This window comes from Tinamus guttatus, unplaced genomic scaffold (assembly GCF_059628265.1).
Source record: "Tinamus guttatus ecotype Peru unplaced genomic scaffold, ASM5962826v1 Tinamus_guttatus_pri_ptg000804l, whole genome shotgun sequence".
NCBI lineage: Eukaryota > Metazoa > Chordata > Aves > Tinamiformes > Tinamidae > Tinamus > Tinamus guttatus.
The window spans coordinates 253,483-272,502 of record NW_028289338.1 but is presented as its reverse complement, the minus strand read 5'-3'; the positions used below and the strand labels follow the sequence as shown (position 1 = coordinate 272,502).

Genomic DNA, 19,020 nt, shown 5'->3' with positions numbered 1-19,020 from the left:
CTGTCTCATGGCATATCTGTGGTATCTCAGCGACCCATGCGGAACCTATGGAAATCCTGATAGTATGGAAGTGACGGTGGGAGGCTGTAAATGGGCAGCAGAAAATGATCTTGTGTGTTGTTTGCTAGAAGGGGAGTGTGGAGACCTCCCTCAGGTGCATGTAGAAAGGGTGAGAAGGACCGAGATGGGCACTCTTAAACCCCACTCTGCTCTCAGCAGGGGCTGCTCTCTTTTTAGGGCAACATCATCCTCTAGCTAGAAGAGGCAGGAGCCTCAGAGATCTGGGAATGAGACAAATAGATAGATAAAAAAACTTCATGAATTTGTTTATTTTCCTTTTAAGAGTGTCCTCCTGATTGTCCATGTCTTTTCTTCCTCAGAGATTGCCCCTATACTGCAAAGGAACAAATGTCCAACAGCAGCTCCCTCAGTGAGTTCCTCCTCCTGGGATTCTCAGACACATGGGAGCTGCAGCTCTTGCACTTCTCGCTCTTCCTGGCCATCTACCTGGCTGCCCTCCTGGCCAATGGCCTCATCATCACAGCCGTAGCCTGCGACCACCGCCTCCACACCCCCATGTACTTCTTCCTCCTCAACCTCTCCCTCCTCGACCTTGGATCCATCTCCACAACTATCCCCAAATCCATGCACAATTCCCTCATGGACACCAGAGCCATTTCCTACTTGGGGTGTGTTGGGCAGGTCTTAAGTTTTACTATTTTCATATCAGCTGAGTATTCTCTCCTCACAGTCATGGCCTATGATCGCTACGTTGCCATCTGCAGACCCCTGCACTATGGGACCCTCATGGGCATCAGGGATTGTGTAAAAAAAGCAGCAGCTGCCTGGGCTACTGGTTTTCTCTATGGCCCCCTGCACACTGGGAACACATTTTCCCTACCCCTTTGCCAAGGCAATGTGGTGGAGCAGTTCTTCTGTGAAATCTCCCAGATCCTCAAGCTCTCCTGCTCAGATTTCTACCTCAGAGAAACTGGGATTATTGTGGTTAGTGCCTGTTTAGGCTTTGGGTGTTTCATTTTCATTGTGGTGTCCTATGTGCAGATCTTCAGAGCTGTGCTGAGGATCCCCACTGAGGAGGGCCGGCACAAAGCCTTTTCCATGTGCCTCCCACACCTGGCTGTTGTCTCCCTGTTTCTCGGCACATGTGCATTTGCCTACCTGAAGCCCCCCACCATCTCCTCCCCATCTCTGGATCTGGTGCTGGCTGTTCTGTACTCAGTGGTGCCTCCAGCAGTGAACCCCCTCATCTACAGCATGAGGAACAAGGAGCTCAAGGATGCCATTAGGAAAGTGATTTCAAGGATCTTTTTAAGCAGTGGTAATTTTTCCACATCTCTCCACAAATGACTCTTCTGTATCCCATAACTGGATTGAGCATTGTTTCTACATGTTATTTTTATTATGTCTTTTATTAGTGATAATAATTGTTATGGTTTTGCTACAAAACTACATGTATTCATTCCCCTTTTTATGGTGTCTGCTTTGTCTCACCTGATACCCTAAATTGTGTTGAATGCTGGACAAGGACTTGCTCCCTAACAGTAATCTGTTACCAGATTACTGGTTATTACAGTTAAAATTCTTTATAAACTGTTCATTACAGTTATCTCTGTAAAAAAGTAATTTCTATCAGTACAGTGCATGAAAGCTGGACTTTTCCTCCAAAGCTGGTGTCAAGCATAGGCCCAAGGACTTGCACCCCTCAAGGGCCTGCTGCACAGGATTCTCCATGGGTTCAGCAACACAGAGCTCAGAATCATGTAATGATCATTCAGAGACCAAGGGCTGGTTTGGGAATTCACCTATCAGAGTCCAAGGATAGTGGAGAGGCTGAATGGTCATGGATTTACACATGCACAGCTCTCCTACGTATAAAGGCACAGTGTCAGACGGCTGTTCTCATGGAGGGGAAGCTGGCGGTGTCAGGAGAGCACAGAGATCCTTCTGGGACAGCATATGCCTGGGATGGACTGTGAGTAGAGCCTCATAAAGGGAGAGGTCCTCAAAGATGGAGTTTCTTAGAGGTAAAGCACTGGGTATTCGCAGGCAAAAGAGGACTCTGCAGTCTCAGGAGAGGCAGTGAGGACTCAACTGTCAGGAAGAAGGGAGAACGGAGAGCCCTCTGGGTCACCATCTATCACATACCAGGGGCAGGATGTATAGGCACAACCGGACACAACGAGCACCCTTGGAAATGCTCTGCAGTCCAGGTGCCCTGGACTGTGCAGTCACCTGCAGTCCCCCAGAGGGATTAGAGGTCATGATACCCATTTGGTTGGGTCTGACTCCTACCCCCGGGCACAGGGGCAGTGAAATGTCACCCTTAGCCACTTTATTCCCCCCTCTCCTCCCTCCATATCCTTCACAGCTCTGGATCTCTCTGTACTGGCCATTCAGTACTCAGTGGTTCCTCCAGCACTGAACCCCCTTGTCTACAGCATGAGGAACAAGGAGCTCAAGGAGTCACTGAGGAAACTTCCTCAATGGGTACAATGTCAGTGCCAAAAACTGTCCTGTGTGCAGTCACTTGTCATTCCCATGTACTTGGCATGAAACATGTCCTCTTCATTTACTTCTTTCTGAATTTTTACTCTTACCTTCCTGATAAAATAATAATAAATAATTATTTAAAATACAATAGAACAATACAGCAGGAACAAAAGGCTGACTAGGGAAAATACGGGCCTGCTGCTAAATGGGCCAAGAGGCCTGGTGAGAGAGGACACAGAAAAGGCCACCTTTGACTCAGGCTTTAGTGCTAAGAGTGACCCTCAGGAATCCTAGGCCCTGGAGACCATGGAGAAATGGAGAAAGGAAGACTTTCCCTTGCTGGAGGAGGATCTGAGTAGGGCTCACTTCAGCAAACTGGACACCCACAAAACCATGGGCTCTGAGGGGACGCTCTTGCACTGTTCAGTGCCCACGTCTGACAGAGCTCCATGAACTGGAAAAATCAAGTCCCTCCAGTTACACTGCTTGTACCTCTGGCCCTTGGCAAGCGACCTTCACGCATCAGACACTCTCTGAGCACCGCCTGATAGATGCAAAAAGGGGCTCACATGGGAATGCTGCATTTATGACACTGCATATTGCACTGCTTTCATGCCTCCTGATGGTTAGCTTGCTTCCCTTTATCCCTTCTCTGTTTGTCACACTGCACCACTGCATGTGTCACGATCACATCTCAAAGTGCACAAGTGGCAGTTTCTCCTCTGGTGTTATTCCTATGTTTCACACCTCAGACAACTTCACTTGCCACCTGCATGGTCAAAGTGACAACTGGGAATAGAAGAAGCTGAGTGCAAGGAAGAACCTTGCTCTGCCTTGCTTGGTCTTGTTACAGGTATTGCCTGGTTCAGGCTGGGCTGCCTTTTCTTGGAGAGCAGCAAGAGAAGAGGCATCTTTCTCTTCTTTTAAAAGTCATCAGGCAATATTTGCATCCTGCTTGTAACAGACACTTGCTACTCAGGGCCATAAGGGCAGGGGGCTTGGGGCATGTAAAGGAGCACAATGAGAAAGAAGAGCACCAGCACAGCTCAGCACTGGAACTAAGCTCTTTTTCTCCTTGGAGGGTGGTCAGGAGGGGAGATTAGCGGGTGGTGTCACAGTCACCCACGGGATGGAAAGCCATGCTGTCACACACAGCATGTGGCCCTTCCTCTACAGTCCTGCACTCCTGCCTTTCACAGGATGGGGAGGTGTGTGCTCAGAGGGATTTCTGGCTGAAAATCAGCCCCGGCAGGATGAAGAGGGTCACAGGGGAAGAGGAATGCTGCTTCCAATGCTTGTCTGAACCTACAGCAGCTCATGGACATTACTAATACACAGTTGAGCCACGAGACTCTGAACAAACTTGACCTGCAATCAGAACGAAACCACAAGGACTGCTCCTGCTCTTTGTCCTCCTTGAGCCTGGCAAACGGAAAGACAGTTTTACTTGCCACCAATGCCCACTGCATTTTAAGTGAACGGGCTCTAAGGCAGGACCCCAGGTGACAAGATCCACACCGCCAGACCATCTGCTGACTGCTATGCTGAGCCCAGAAATCAAATTTGGACAGAAGAAAGGACAGAAAGCATGGAGCTCTGGAGAGTTTTCCTTCTTTCTTTACATCACAGCATCCAGGAAGGAGGAATTTGTGACTTGACTAACAAACATTGCATGAAAACCAGGACACCCATTTACCAAATGAAGAGTACAGTAACACTTGCCTGCTCACTACCCTGGAGCAGGCAACTGCTGCCTGAGAGAACTCCAGGTGCAACTTGTGTCCTTGGTACCTCTTCAGAGCTGGCTGGAAACACTTGTGGCCCCCTCCAACTGGTCTTGATTTGAGGGTAACCACCTGCAGGAAGCAGCACCAGACCAGAAGTACAGCTGCCTTCAGAAATGCTGTGGCCTGCAAAGCTGAAAATCAGAGGCCAACCTTGCATCCTGAGAGCTGCAATGGGCATCTGCAAAGAACATGGTGTTTTGCCAATTGACTGGGGCAGACGGGGCGATGGAAAGAACCAGCCACCACTGGAAAGAATGGTCTTATTTCACTGTTAATATTAAGGTAGTACAGAATGATACATTTAACAAAATAAGCTTATTACACACTGGTTTTAGCAACAGACAAAATAGGCAAGGTAATGCACCTAACCATTACTATATGAGAAAGGGAATAGTGGTTAAAAGATACATCACCAATTGCCTAAATATGTCATCATATGTCATCATCATCCAGGTCTGCAGGCGCTGGGGAGTCCCTGTTGCAGCGAGGATTTGGAGAACCTTCCTGGCAACTGGGAGGTCTTACATGGTGCATCCATCCATGAGGTCTCCAAAATCGCGGCAACAGTGTCCATCCTTTACAGAGGCAAATCAGCAAATCATGATAACTTGCATTTTGTTTGTGAGCGGTGACATCTGATGTGCCATACTTTCCCTATCATGTGGGATGGGGATCTGGTCAGAGCCCAGGCCTCAGATGGGAGGGTTCCCTTCAAGGCCAAAAAGAGCCACACGAGAGCTTAAAAATCTACAGTTTAATAAGCCTCCATGTAAGCTGGCATGAGCAATTCTACAGGCGAGTGTTGTGTACTGCAAAGGCAGTGCCGTATTCATCTCTAAGTCAACCCCAACTCGTGCCTGTCGTTCAGGCCCTGGCACTTCAGTTCCTCACATTCCACTCTGTCATGACACACCAGGTTATATTCGTCCCCACATTGTGGGGCTGCCAAGAGATTACCTTGGTAGTGGGAAGCAGCATGAAAAGAGGAAACAGGACCAAAATACAGCTTGGGAAGCTCAGATTGGGCAATAGGATGAAGAAATATCACTTGAAGGGTGGAACAGTGGTGCTACAGGGCACCCAGAGCGAGTCTGTCACCACCCATGGGTTTGTGTACAAGAAACAGCCACTGACGATGGAAAAGCTCTCAATGAAGGGAAGGAGAACCTCGTGTGAGAACTTGCTGGGGAAGCAGATTGGGTGTCCATAGTCTGCAGGGACACAGGAGCAGGTCTAGGATGACCCATGGTAGAGATGGCCAAGGGTGCTGCCAAGGCCCCAACAGAATGGAGGTCTTTAACCTCTTGACTATGGCTATTGTGTCTGTCACCGAGGCCTACCCCGAATCATCAGGACTCTTTTACCCCTTTTATCCCTCTGGGGACCCTGGGAGGTGTCGTGTGTTTGTCCTGCACTCAGCATTGCAGACCCTCACCCAAACACTGATGCCAGGGAGGACGTGGGCAACACATGGAGGAAAGGATCTCCCTTTCCAGGGTTTCTCTGCCTGTGCTTGCCCAATGTGTGTTGACAAAACACATCAAGGGTGTATTCAGCATCAGGGCCACCTGAGTATTTTCTCTACCTAACTATTACCAATGATTATATTTTTTAGCTATAATCAGCCCCTGGTGAGCTGTTGTAGTTAATGGCCTCAGTGGGATCCATTAGTGCTCTACAAAACTTTAGGGTTTCCTTCTGCCTTTGCCTTCTTCATGGATTTCTTCAATCTCCTTTCAATAGCTGCAATTCATGGACTCAGCTCCAAGCACTGCATGGAGCTCATTAAAAAGCAAAAAGACCTGATAAACCAGGACTCTCCCTGCTGTTTCCTTCAAGTGTCCATGGCTAATTGGAGAGGTTTGGGGAATGTAGCTGAAAGCTGAAGATAACAATTAAATACAAGTATTTCATCTTTTTAAAGTTTTCTATTATTCTTCTAAAGAACAGGTGACAGCACACCATCCAATTCATAGCCATCCAGAGTGACTCCTAATGAAGGCAGTACATGTAGGAAAAGCAGAGTTCCAGAGATCAGGCACTGTATGCACAATCTTCCTCCCCACCTCCCCAGCCCTACCATTTCCCTCATCAGCCTCCTGGGAATTAAAATCACTCGTGTTGAAAGCCAGCCTTAGTCCACCTAAGTCTGCACTCAATTTTACAGCTCACCTGCCCCAATTCTCACCTGCTCTACTTAGACAACTGGCTGCCAACAGGCACAGGGGGATCTTTGTTTAGTTACAAGGAAACAAAAATTAAAGCAGAGTATAGTTTCATGGAAAATAATGACACTGTTTGAATGTATGCTAAGTCCATACAATCTGTACACATAGTAAGGACATGGCTAATGGGGCAGACTGCAGAAAGACAGAGCAAGCTTTAACCTCCCTAAAGGGCAAACCAGCCACTGAGTCTGAGTGAACAGAGTATCAGGCGGAGTCACAATGTGTCCAGATAGTGCCCTAAAGGGGATGTTAGAAATTGTCACTTTAAACAGGACACGTGGGAATGGGAGACTTAGGTAGATGCACAGGAGACAGGGGAGAGAATGGGCCAAGAACCCCGGCATGAAGAGCTGGGCTCACAGCATCACTGATGAGCTGCCACAGACTGAATAAGCAACCCAAAGAAGTCCTTCCTTTGGCAGTGACCTGGAAAGCCACATCTCTGAGGGTTCCAGGGAGATGGGGGTTTTCTTCTTTAAGATGGTCCCTAGGATTATGCAGAGATGAGGAAGAGCAGGAAGGGAGGTTGCAGGGATATTTGTCAGCTTCATGAGCTGCAGAGCAGGGAGCTGGTCACCTCACAAACTGCTGATGAGTCAAATGAGATGGGGACTGATGAGTGAGATGGGGACTGCTGGATGAACATGCACAGCCTGGACCTCAGTTCTTCTTCCCAGGGATCCTGCTGCTCTCCAACAAGGCTCCCAGCTTCGGAAGCTTCTTCCCGAGGTGTCACACAGAAACTGTCACTGCAAAGACCCCTGTGGATCCCAGGCTGTGGCAGTAGCTGCTCAGGGCTAGAGGCTGCCGCAGGAGTCCTGCCTGAGGGTCCCACCTTGCTCAGGGGACAACGTGGCAGCCAGGACTCCTGGGACTTCCCCAAGCCCCAGGGCTGCCATGGGGCAGCTCTATCCCTTGTGTGGGTGCTGGGGGCAGAAGGAGAGAATCCAGGGCAGGTTTCCCTGGCACTGGCTGCCCCTCTTCTCCCCCACGCCGGGGTGGGCAGTGCTGGCTGAGCCCAACACAGCAGCTCACACAGCCCCCCAGGCCCCCACACCAGCACCCCCAGCACCCGCAGCCCCGAGCTGGGCTCCCCTCCCTGCCCCGGCCCCACACAGCCCCCAGCACAGCCAGGAGCCCCACGGGGCCTCACAGCCAATGGCTGCGCTGGGCACGAGGAGGTCACTGCTGCCGCAGCCCCTGATAGGCCAGCTGCAGGGAGAGGGCGTGGCTGCTGCTTGGGAGGTCCCCGCTGCGGGCAGAGCTGATTGGGCAGCAGCAGGGCTGGCTCTGCCTGGTGACTGTGAGGTCACCGCTCCCGCAGCGCCTCATTGGGCAGCAGCCGGGCCCTGCGGGGCTCTGCGCTGCTGAGATCATCTCCGCGGAGCAGCTGCTGAGCCCGGGCTGGGCTCCTGGCGGGGAAGGGCTGGGGAGGCCATTGCTGCCCTGGAGGGCAGGGCCAGAGAGCTGGGCGGGACGGCGCTGTGACGTCATGTCTTTGTGAGTGCCTGATTGGCCGGCAGCAGGCAGGCAGGCGTGGGCGGTGGGTCTCTGTGGTGAGAGGAGCTGAGAGGGCAGCAGTGGTTCCTGTGTGGGGAAGGGGGTTGAGGAAGCTGCTGTCTCTGAAGGCCACAGGCAGCAGCAGGGATGTGGTGGGTTTGTACCTGTGAGGTCACCTCCATGTGAGCAGCTGTGTTTGGGGTTTAGGCTTTAGGATTGTGATCAGTGGTGCAGAGCCTAGTTGGAGATCTGCAACTATTGGTATCAGGAGTCAGTCAAAACCTGTTCAGTTTAAAAATGAGTGACCTGAAGGGACAGAGTGCACCCGCAGCAAGTTTTCTGAGGATAGAAAGGTGGGAGGAATGGCTGATAGCCCAGAGGTTGTGCAGCCTTTAGGGGGACCTGGTCAGCCTGGAGAGTTGGGGGTAGAGGAACCTCATGAAGTTCAACATGGGCAAGTGCAGGGTCTTGCCCCTAGGGAGGAATAACCCCATGCACCAGGACAGGCTGGGGGTTGACCTGTTGGAGAGCAGCTCCACAAAAAGGGACCTGGGAATCGTGGTTGGCAACAAATTGAGCATGAGCCATCAGTGTGCCCTTGTGGCCACTGATAGTGGTGGCTGAGGTCTGACGGTACTCAGAGTGCCCCCACAATATTGCAATGGCAGGAGATGTCTTTGAGTGGCCACTAGCTCCAGGCTGTGGTGTTTCACTGCGGGTGCAGGAATCGCCCTCCACTGCCCCTTCCCTGGGCCTCCTGGGTCCCCACTGCCTCTCAGGGGATTGCAGAGCCCTCCTTTCCCCATATACACCTAGGTTTAGTGCTCTACCTTCTGCTCCCTGCACTGTGAGTCATCCCTGTTTCGTTAAAGCTGCACTCAGTGCCCACTCCCAGGCAAACCCTGTGCCTGGAGATCCCCTGGGGGTTCTCTCATCAGCACAGTCACGTGTGGGGCAGCCTGGCACAGGCAATGCAGAGACCATTGCCTATCTGCAGTGGTCACTGAGAGATGAACCCTGGATTGAGGCCAACAGATCACCCTGGAATGCTGAGGCCATCCGCTGGATCTCATGGAGTTCACAAGCAGAAGAGCAGGCCCCTTTGTGGCTGCACACCCTTGGGCTTATTTTTTGATTCCAGTTTCTAAAGAGAGGCCAGATTCAGGACCATCGTAGGACAGATCCCCTTTTATTATGGAAATGTTAATCTGCAATCCAGCTGTGGCTTAAGGGAGCCCAAGGACTGGTCCTGCCTGTTCTTCCAGGGTACGAGGGAAAACAAGCCTATCTCTTCCAGGTGATGAGAGTTCCTGGGCCATATCTGCAGAATAAAGTGTGGAAGGACAGCACGGAAATGAGGAGGCCAACTCTAAATAGAGAAAGTCCTGCTGCCCTCCTGGAATGTGTCTTCAGGAAAGATGAACTGCCATGGGAAGGCTGCCTCTAGACTTTCCTTCAATTCACTCATGTTTAGTTTTGTGTGTTGGAGCTTTGCATGGAATCATGGAAACCTGTGCTGACACTTGGTTGTCATTTCCCTCATGTTAGAGAGATTTGAGATCACTCTCTAACCATAGCCATGAGAGCTGAGATCTCCTAAACAACACTGGACCCCTGGTCTCAGCCCAGCTGCCCTTGTCCCGCCGTGACTCTGTACCCCAGAGGTCCCTTGGTGTCAGTGCTGGAAAAGACGCTGCAGAGGGAAACTCTCCTCCCTGCACTGGGCACATCCAAGGGAGCTCAAAGAAGTGGCTCAGAGAATCCCCCCTCTCTGCTAGTGAAGGGGGAAGCCTGGCTTCCTGCTTTATCATGGTCTATGTTTAATTGCTAAATGAGAGACTGCTGTGCAGACGTGACAAAAACTAGGTATCTTTATTTTATTATTTATTATTTTAAGATGTATGTAAAACAGAGAAGTAAAAATGAAAGAAATGGATAAAATACAGCCTTGATACCAGATATCCTGGTGAGTGAATGAAACAGTTGTCACCTCTGACCTTGTACCCACTGGATGAGTTTCTTCAGTGCCCCCTTGAGCTCCTTGTTCCTCATGCTGTAGATGAGGGGATTCAGGGCTGGAGGCACCACAGAGTACAGAATGGACACAACCATATCTAGAAGTGGGGAGGAGATGGAGGGGGGCTTCAGGTGGGCAAACAATACAGTAATGACAAACAAGGACACCACGGCCAGGTGTGGGAGGCACATGGAAAAGGCTTTGTGCCGGCCCTGCTCTGACGGGATCCTCAGCACAGCTCTGAAGATCTGCACGTAGGAAACCACAATGAAAACAAAACACCCAAAGCCCAAAGAGAAAGTAACCCCAATGAGCCCAACTTCCCTGAGGTAGGAATCTGAGCAGGAGAGCTTGAGGATCTGTGGGATCTCACAGAAGAACTGCTCCACCACATTGCCTTGGCAGAGTGGTAGGGAAAATGTGTTCCCAGTGTGCAGGAGAGCATTGAGGAAACCACTGGCCCAGGCAGCTGCTGCCATTTTGACACAAGCTCTGCTGTCCATGAGAGTCCCGTAGTGCAGGGGTCTGCAGATGGCAATGTAGCGGTCATAGGCCATGACTGTGAGGAGAGAATACTCTGCTGAAATGAAAAAGGTAAAAGTTAAGACCTGTGCAGCACATCCCAAGTAGGAAATGGCCCTCATCTTCCACAGAGAATTGTGCATGGCTTTGGGAACAGTGGTGGAGATGCAGCCAAGGTCGAGGAGGGAGAGGTTGAGGAGGAAGAAGCACATGGGGGTGTGGAGGCGGTGGTCGCAGGCTACGGCTGTGATGATGAGGCCGTTGGCCAGGAGGGCAGCCAGGTAGATGGCCAGGAAGAGCAAGAAGTGCAAGAGCTGCAGCTCCCACGTGTCTGCGAATGGCAGGAGGAGGAAGTCGGTAAAAGAGCTGCTATTCAACATTTGCCTCCCTCGTGTCATTAGGAACTGTCCAAAGAAGAGAAGTTAGTGAGAAGTCAGAACTAACTCTTCAAGACAAAAAAAAAAAATCAGGAAAAAGAAAGAACTCCCAAGTTATTCAGTTTTCATACACTCTCCCCCCACATAGTCAAACACTGCCTCTCTCTTTATTGAAAGGATCGCTTTTTTTCAGTACATGAGTTCTGCTTTGCACTGGATGAGTTTTTAAGGAGAACGAAAAGAACAAGACAACTGCAAAAAACCCCTCTGAATTCATTCAGTTTTCAAACATCCCCAAATTACCAATGTCATTTCCAAGAGGCTCTTGCACAGTTCCTTTGCTTGAACTTTGTGCTGGCTGAGTGTGCTGCGAGGGGCAGGGACCTCAGTCGCTGGACTCCAGGGGGTCTGTCCTGCTGTACAGCACTGGGGATCAGGGAACATCAGGTGAAGTCCACTTAAGACATCAATGAGCCCTTCAGCATCTTCCCTCCCAAATATAAAGAGGGTGGTTTGAGGAACAGAGTTTCATTGAATTGTTCAATATTTTTTATTTGATTGGAGCTGTGCTTGTCACCCCTGGGGAGTGTTCCTCAAAATAGACCTCTTTGGCATTTCTACTGAGTCCAGAGAGGAAATCATCCACTGTTGCTGTGTGCAGATTAGGGACATCTCATTTGTCTCTTAGACTATTTCCCAGCTGTTCTATGGTGGAGGATGATCACACTCCTCTACTATCCTAACAGGAGATCAGACCTTGCAGAGGGCAGAGGAGTCCCATTTGACAATGCAGATTTTCAATTTCTTGCCCTTTCCCCATACACTTAAGAGAGTCTCCTCACGCCCCTTCTTGCCAAGAGCACACAGGGCTCTCTTCAGCTGCCCATAGACAGATTCTCCCCAACACCTCCATACCCTCAGCATCTCTGCAGCTTCCTCACGGGTCTCTCTTAGCAGTGAGGATGGGCTCTCCTTAAGGGAGATAAGCTCATTTCCCAGCCCTGTGCACTGCATTTCATGGAGCTGCACAGGACAGAAGGGGGATGGAAAAGCTCCTTCCCTGCAGACCCCTCTGTTCCACAGCTTGCAACATCAGCACCTGAACTGCAGCTGAAAACACCCAACGCCAGAGAGCTGAGAGCAGGAACTGGAGCATCCCGGACAGGAGGGGAAACAAGGAGCTAGACCATGATGCTGCTACCAAGGCAGGCAAGGAGAGGCACAGAGAGACATCCTGGAAAGCCTTCACCGTACGCAGCTGGGCATGCAACCTCGCAGAGGGTGATATTACAGAGCAGCGACTCTGAGCCCCTTGGTGGGGCAGCAGGAAATGGGCCCGTGGCAGGAGAGATGCCCCTGGGTATGGATGGAGGTCTGGCTGCAGAGGAGGCAGCTCCTGCCCTGCACTTCCTGCCCCTTCCCTGCCCATCTCTGCTGCCTGGAGCTGTCCCTGCCGGCAGCTCTTCCTCTGTCCCTGGGTCTTGTCCCTGCCAAGGCTCACAGATCCCGTATCACCCTCCATGTGTTCAGCTCTGCCCTACAGAAACCTCCTGGCTCTGTGGCCGCAGGTCGTAGTGATTAGGTCACATAAAGTCCTCCGAAGCCACAATGATGATGGTGATGCTATCTGTAATCTAAGGTGGGGATGAAGCGGCTTGCTGAGGTTTCTCACAGACCTCTTAATCCCTCACTGCCTTAATCCCTGCCAGGTGTCTCTCCTCTCATGCAGAGCTTCTCCCTGGAGGCCCATGGGGAGCTCCCCAGGCAGGCTGAGTGCTGCCCCTCGCAGGCTGCAGAGTCACTGCCCCGGGCACACAGCAGGCGCAGGGACACTGCTCTGAAGAACAGACCTGGCCGCACTCCCTGGCTTCACCCCCTGCAACGTCCCTGCGAGAAGGAAGCAGGATGCTCTGTCCCTGTGACAGTGTGACAGGGAACGCCTGCCCTGGAGCATCTCCTCAGCCTGCTATGCCCTCAATAATCCAGGAGAGAGACTATTAAAAACCCAGTGCATAATGACATCGACTGAGAGCAGAAGTCCCCTCCAGAAAGCTCAACAGCATTGCCCTGCAGGCAGACACTCACCATGTAAATGGCTGTGAAGATTTGATGTGCAGTGAGTTCCGCTCTCTTCCCCTCGCTCCAAATCACGTTCATCCCTCGCTGCCTTCTCTCCTCTGCTGTCCGCAGCAGCAGGCAGTGCCCGCAGCCCTGCTGCTCTTGGCACAGGAGCTGCTCCTGCACTCGGCTGTCTCTGGGCAGTGCTGCCAGGCTGCCACGAGCTGCCTCCGTCCCAGGAGCCTGGCCCCGCTCAGGAGCAGAGGAACAGCTGAACTCAACAATTTCTCTGTCCCTTGTGCTCCCTTCTCCTGGGAAATGTTCCCTCAAGAAAACTAAAATAATCATCTGTTTTCCTTTTCTTGTGAGTGGAGAGAGGTTCCAACATTGCAATTTATTTAATCAGAGGATGAGCAGCTATGAAAGTTGTGGATGTCCCACTCTGGAAGAATGATTTTCATCACTCAACCAGACAGGGACGCCTAGATGGGAGAAAAGTGAACTTATTGAGACGTGGCTCAGGTTTTAATTAGGATTGATCAATCTGGGCATTACAGCATTCAGACCCCAGCCCTCGGTCTGAAGCGATATTCAGATTATTCCTGTAAATTCCACAGACACCATCGGTGGGATTCCCCTTGCCAAAAACACAGTGAGCACAACACAGAGGTGTGCATGTGTGCTCTAAGATCCCCCTATAATCATTTTAGATGGAAGAGTCAGTCGCTTACACACAGATATCTGGTGACAGTTGAAGAGACAGATGTGGTCCAAAGCAGATGTGCCACACACAGATGTGGTGTCAGTGTCTGCTTGCTCTGATGCAGGAACTGGGGGACCTGCATCATCCCAGAGGATGAGGTGAGGATCAGGTGGGGAATTGTCTTGGCTATCTGAAATGACCTCCTGGTGCCAAACACAACTAGAGCCCCACTCACTCCAGCTGAGGCATAGGAAGATTCCAGTATTAACCAGCAGCTCTTGTAATTCAGTGCAGACACTTGATTTGATGGCGTTGAAAAGTGCTGGAAGAGCCTTGTCAGATGCCTGGGTTGTCCAGCTCCACCATGTGTCTCTAACAGATTGATCTACAGGGAAACTATCCCTGCCAACAGGGAGGGCTTGCTGGGCAAGAGGTCCAGAGAATCCTAGGGTTCCATCCCGAACCCAAACAAATGAAATCCAGCACTGTCTGTAGGGAAAGTCCATCCCGTCTACATCCATGTGTGCTGCATAAATGAGAGGCACATCACACCAAGGTATCTTGAGATTCTTTACACACTCAAACCCTTTTTTGCTCTGTTCCCCTCAACATCTGCTCATTCCATCATATTATATGAACAGAGATTGGGTTAATGAGGACCTTAGCATGGCTGGATCACAGGCTGTCAAGGTCCATGGACATCGTCAGGGGAAACCTGTCCTTCCTGGAGATTTGTGCAAGAAGTCTGTCATAGGTCCAGTATAGCCACAGAGTCACCTCAGGCAGAACCCCCTTTCCTGCTGTTTCTCAATGCCCAGCTCTGTGTCTTCCTGGCCTCGGACACTGCTGGATTCACTTCCTTAGTAGGAAGCTGCTTCCACCATTGCATTGTTCCTGCTATATATGACGGCATGGCTCTGCTCTGAACTGGGCCATTGCACACCCAGTGTCTTTGCCTCTTGGTAACAGGTTTCTCTGTGACCATTCTGTTCTTTGGGCCACAGCTGAAGCTCTCTAGCCCAAATAGATGCAAGTGTAGGCTGCCTGAAGTAGAAGCAGGAGCACGGGAAGATGTGCAAGCTGTCACAGGACAGAAGTATCATTGGAATGGTGATCAATGGAAGATGAGGGAGGATGCCTTTTTTTTTGAAGGAGCAGATTGGATGTGCGGAGCTCTTCCCTGGAAGAGGCAAGGTTTGAAGTGAGAGTTTGTGGGTAAGCATCTCAGGAGGGAGCTCTCCTATTTCTCGGCAGTATTAAAAAAGTCTGTGGATCACTGGCCCTGGTTCTTGTTGGACGGACTTCAATCCTCCTATCATGACCTGGAAAGGCAAACTGCAGGGTGCAAGCAGTCTGGGAGGCTTCTGGCCGACTTCTGGCCTGTTCAGGGGACTGGTAGGGGATTCCAGGGGAGGCAGCTCTCAAGGATATCAGAGCTCAGGAAAGCCAGCAGGTCTTTAAGGACAGACCTGCCAAGCATAAGGATGGGTCATTCCGATACTCACTAAAACTATCAGATACCTCAGGGCACTCAAACCAGCAGATATACCTTGGGTAGACTGGGATCTCATTACTTAGCTCCACGCTAGTAGGGCAATGTAGAGGTGGAAAAAAAAAGCAGAGGCAAAGGCAGGGGCATTTAGAAATAATGCCCAGCATCACATTACAAGGGCAAGTGCAGGGTCCTGCACCTCGGGAGGAATAACCCCGGGCACCAATATAGATTAGAGGTTGACCTGCTGGAAAACAGCTCCGCAGAGAGGGATTTGGGAATCCTGATTGACAAGTAGTTAACTATGAGTCAGCAATGTGCCCTCGTGGCCAAGAGGGCTAATGGGATCCTGGCACCTATCATATGAGGAAAGACTAAGTGAGCTGGGCCTGTTTAGTCTGGAGAAGAGAAGACTGAGAGGAGATCTGATCAGCATGTAGAAGTAAGTACCTTAGGGGTGACTGTAGGGAGGATGGGGCCAAACTCTTCTTGGTGGTGGCCAGTGACAGGACAAGGGGTAATGGGTGCAAGTTGAACCACAGGAAGTTCCAACTCCATGTGAGGAAGAACTTTACTGTGAGGGTGCCAGAGCCCTGGAACAGGCTGCCCAGAGAGGTTGTGGAGTCTCCTTCTCTGGAGATCTTCAAAACTCACCTGGATGCCACCCTGTGCCACATGCTCTAGGTGTCCCTGCTTGAGCAGGAGGTTGGACTAGATGAGCTCTAGAGGTCCCTTCCAATGTTAACCACTCTGTGATTCTGTGAACTTGCTGCTGGAGACAGTGCCCATCATTTCCCTTACCACATCTTCAGAGTGCAATTCAGCCAAGTCTACATTAACTCACGCAGCAGACAGGGATGGGAATTACTGCAGCACAAGGAGCCTGGCAGTCATCAATTACTAATGCCACTACTCTTGTTACACCATGCTCACTCAGGCACTGGATTCATTTAGCAGCCTAAAAGGTCTTGCTGGACTCCCTGGTCCAATGGTAGCTGGCCACAAGTCTCTACTCCTTGTCCACGTTCGCCAGAGAAGATCATGCTCACAGCGGCACAAATTCCTGGTGCTAAGTGCTCCATCTCCCTCCTCTTGATTAAGGAGCTGCCTTTCTCCAGGGCTGCAGAGCTCCGCAGGTGTCAGCCCCTCCACGGGGCACCCTCAGCAAACCCTCTCGTCCCCGCCGCTGCTGCTGGCCCCTCACTGCTCTGGCAGCAGCGACCTCAGCGCCAGCACCCGCCGTGAGCCTCCTGCTGGCCCAGCAGCTCCTCGGGCAGGGGGACCTCGCTCGCGCACAGCCCAGCGTGGGCTGCTGCCGCCGCGGGCTGCAGGGACACCAGGTTCCTCGGCAGAGCCGCCCCGGCCAGGAAGGGGCTGCTGACGTCACAACCAGCTGCGCGGCCTGGCCTATCAGGGGCTGCGGCAGCAGTGACGTCACCAGCCGAGGCCCACGCGTCAGCACAGAGCCAGCCCTGCAGAGAGCAGGGGCCTCCCGGCAGCGTCCCCGCAATGGCCTCCGTGTCCCTGCCCGCTGCTGAGACACCCCTGGCCTCACAGGCAGCGCCTGCTGCTGCCCCGGCAGCTCCGCGCACACAAGGGACCTCCCCGCGTGTCTGCACCAGACCCCGCTGCCGGCCGCGCTGCTGCTGGGACAGGAGCGGCCTCAGAGCCCGTCCCCAGCCATGGGCCAGCGCTGGCCTCGCAGCTGCTCTGCCAGCAGGGACCTCCCAAGGAACTGCCCAGCCAGGCGCCTCTTGCTGGCCTGCCCGGGACTCAGCAAAGAGCAGAGCTCACGGTCACCCTCACAGACATGGATGGACCTGCTAATGCCTGGTGCTGTCCAGTCAGGAGCACAGACAATGTGACCCCCCTCCCAAGCAGGAGCAGTGCCATGTGCCTGCTGCTGGCCTCCCAGGTGCTTATGAACATTGACTTGACCATCATCTGACTAGATGATCTCCAAATGTCCCTTGCAACCAGAGGAAGGTGCCTTCTCTCACTCAAGCCCCCTTGAAGCTTGCTTATGAGCCAGCAATGTCCCCTTGCTGCCAAGAAGGCCAGTGGTCTTCTGGGGTGTAGTAGGAAGACTGTTTCCAGGAGGACAAGGGAGGTCATCCTGCCTCTCTACTAAGTCCTGGGGAGGGCACCCCTTGAGTCCTGTGTCCAGTGCTGGGCTCTGCAGTACAAGACGGACATGAAGCTAGTGGAGAGAGCCCAGCACAGGTCAACAAAGTTGATCAGGGAGCTGGAGCATCTCTCCTATGAGGAGAAGGTGAGAGAACTGGGCCTGTTTTAGCCTGGAGAAGAGAAGGCTGAGAGGGGATCTTATCAGGGTGTGCAAATACCAAGAGCAGAAGAGGATGGCCCAGATTCTTTTTAGTGGTGACTAGTGATGGCAGAAGAGGCAACAGGCACAAACTGAAGCACAGGAAGTTCTGCCTGAATTTGAGGAAAAGCATCTTGACTGTGAAGGTCATGAGTTGCCCAGAAACGTTGTGGAGTCTCCTTCTGTGGAGATTTTCCAGACCTGCCTGGACAGGATCCTGTGCATCGTGCTGTAGGTGAAACTGCTTGACCAAGGGCTTTGAACTAGATCATCCCCAAAGCTCCATCCAACCTCAACCATTCTGTGATTCTATAAATGGTCTCCACTGGAATAGATCAGCTTTTTGAGCTGTAGGGATCTGCCTGTCCCTCAGCTTTATTGTGAGTGCTGCTCTAGTAGGATAGAAGGCATCCAGGGTCATTAGAGATGACCAAGAAAATTCCCAACCTGGCCTGCCGCTGAAGCTCTATTTCCAGTGATTCCTTTAGGACCTTTAGGCCAAGAGCTTGCAAGCAGACCATGTGCATGCTTAGCCTGGTAAAGGGGAATCCCACCTGCCATGTATTTGTGGAGTTCATGAGTTAGCTGAATCCTTCTCCAAACCTGGCGCTTCTGAACAGACATGTGGAGCCCCAATAAGCCAGCTGAATAAGTCATCTGAATCATATATGTACCATGTATCAACAAGCTCCCTTCTTATCCCTGTCTGGGTGTCCTGCCTAATTAAGAGATGTGAATCAGGACTTCCCGTGGGACATTTCTAACTTTTGTAGATAATCATTATCTGATGAAATAAACTGCAATGTTGGAATCTGTATCCCTGTCCTCTTTAGAGAAGGAAAACAGGTTACTCTACTTGATGGAACATATCCCAGAAGGAGGAATCCCAAGGGACAGAGCAATTCATGAATTCAGCTGGGCCGCAGCTCGTGGCAGCCTGTCAGCACTGCCCAGAGACAGCCGAGTGCAGGAGCAGCTCCTGTGCCAAGAGCAGTAGGGCTCTGCCTGCTGCTGCGGACAGGAGAGGACAGAGAGGTGAAAGGCAGCGTGGAGTGGGAGGACAGAGGAGAGCTCATGGTGGGAGCAATCTGTGACAGGGTAAGTTGCCGCCTGCAGGGTAATGCTACTGAGGTTACTTTTTTTATTTTGAGGATTGTTCTTCCTGCTTCTACTTTGCATACGAGGAGATGCTTCAGAACAGAAATTCCCTGTCCCAGCATCACAAGGTCAGGGCATCATGGCTGCTTCTTCTGGAGCTGGTGCAGGACAGTGAAGGCAATGTGGGCACACAGGTTCTTCAGAGCACTGTTCTTCAGAGCAGTGTCCATGCGCCCCAGGGTGCTGTGTGCCCGGGGCAGTGATTCTGTGAGGATCAGCACTCAGCCTGCCAGGGCGCTGCAGGGAGAAGCTCTGGGTGGGAGGAGAGATCCCCCCGGGCAGGTTCATTCTCCTGCTGAGAGGCTGCTGTGTGGGGTCAGGGCTGCTCACAGCTCAGCCTC

At 51.7% G+C, this 19,020-nt stretch overlaps 1 protein-coding gene across 1 annotated transcript; it reads left to right on the top strand.

Moving 5' to 3' along the window:
* The first annotated feature begins 408 nt into the window (after positions 1-408).
* On the top strand, positions 409-1,368 carry LOC148591468 (olfactory receptor 14C36-like). The gene has a single exon (XM_088537528.1). The coding sequence runs from the start codon at positions 409-411 to the stop codon at positions 1,366-1,368; it is 960 nt and encodes a 319-aa protein (XP_088393654.1).
* The last annotated feature ends 17,652 nt before the right edge of the window (positions 1,369-19,020 follow it).

What these genes read in the sequence shown, in the direction of transcription:
- LOC148591468 (XM_088537528.1), top strand. Translation starts at nt 409, where the DNA reads ATGTCCAACAGCAGCTCCCTCAGTGAGTTCCTCCTCCTGGGATTCTCA.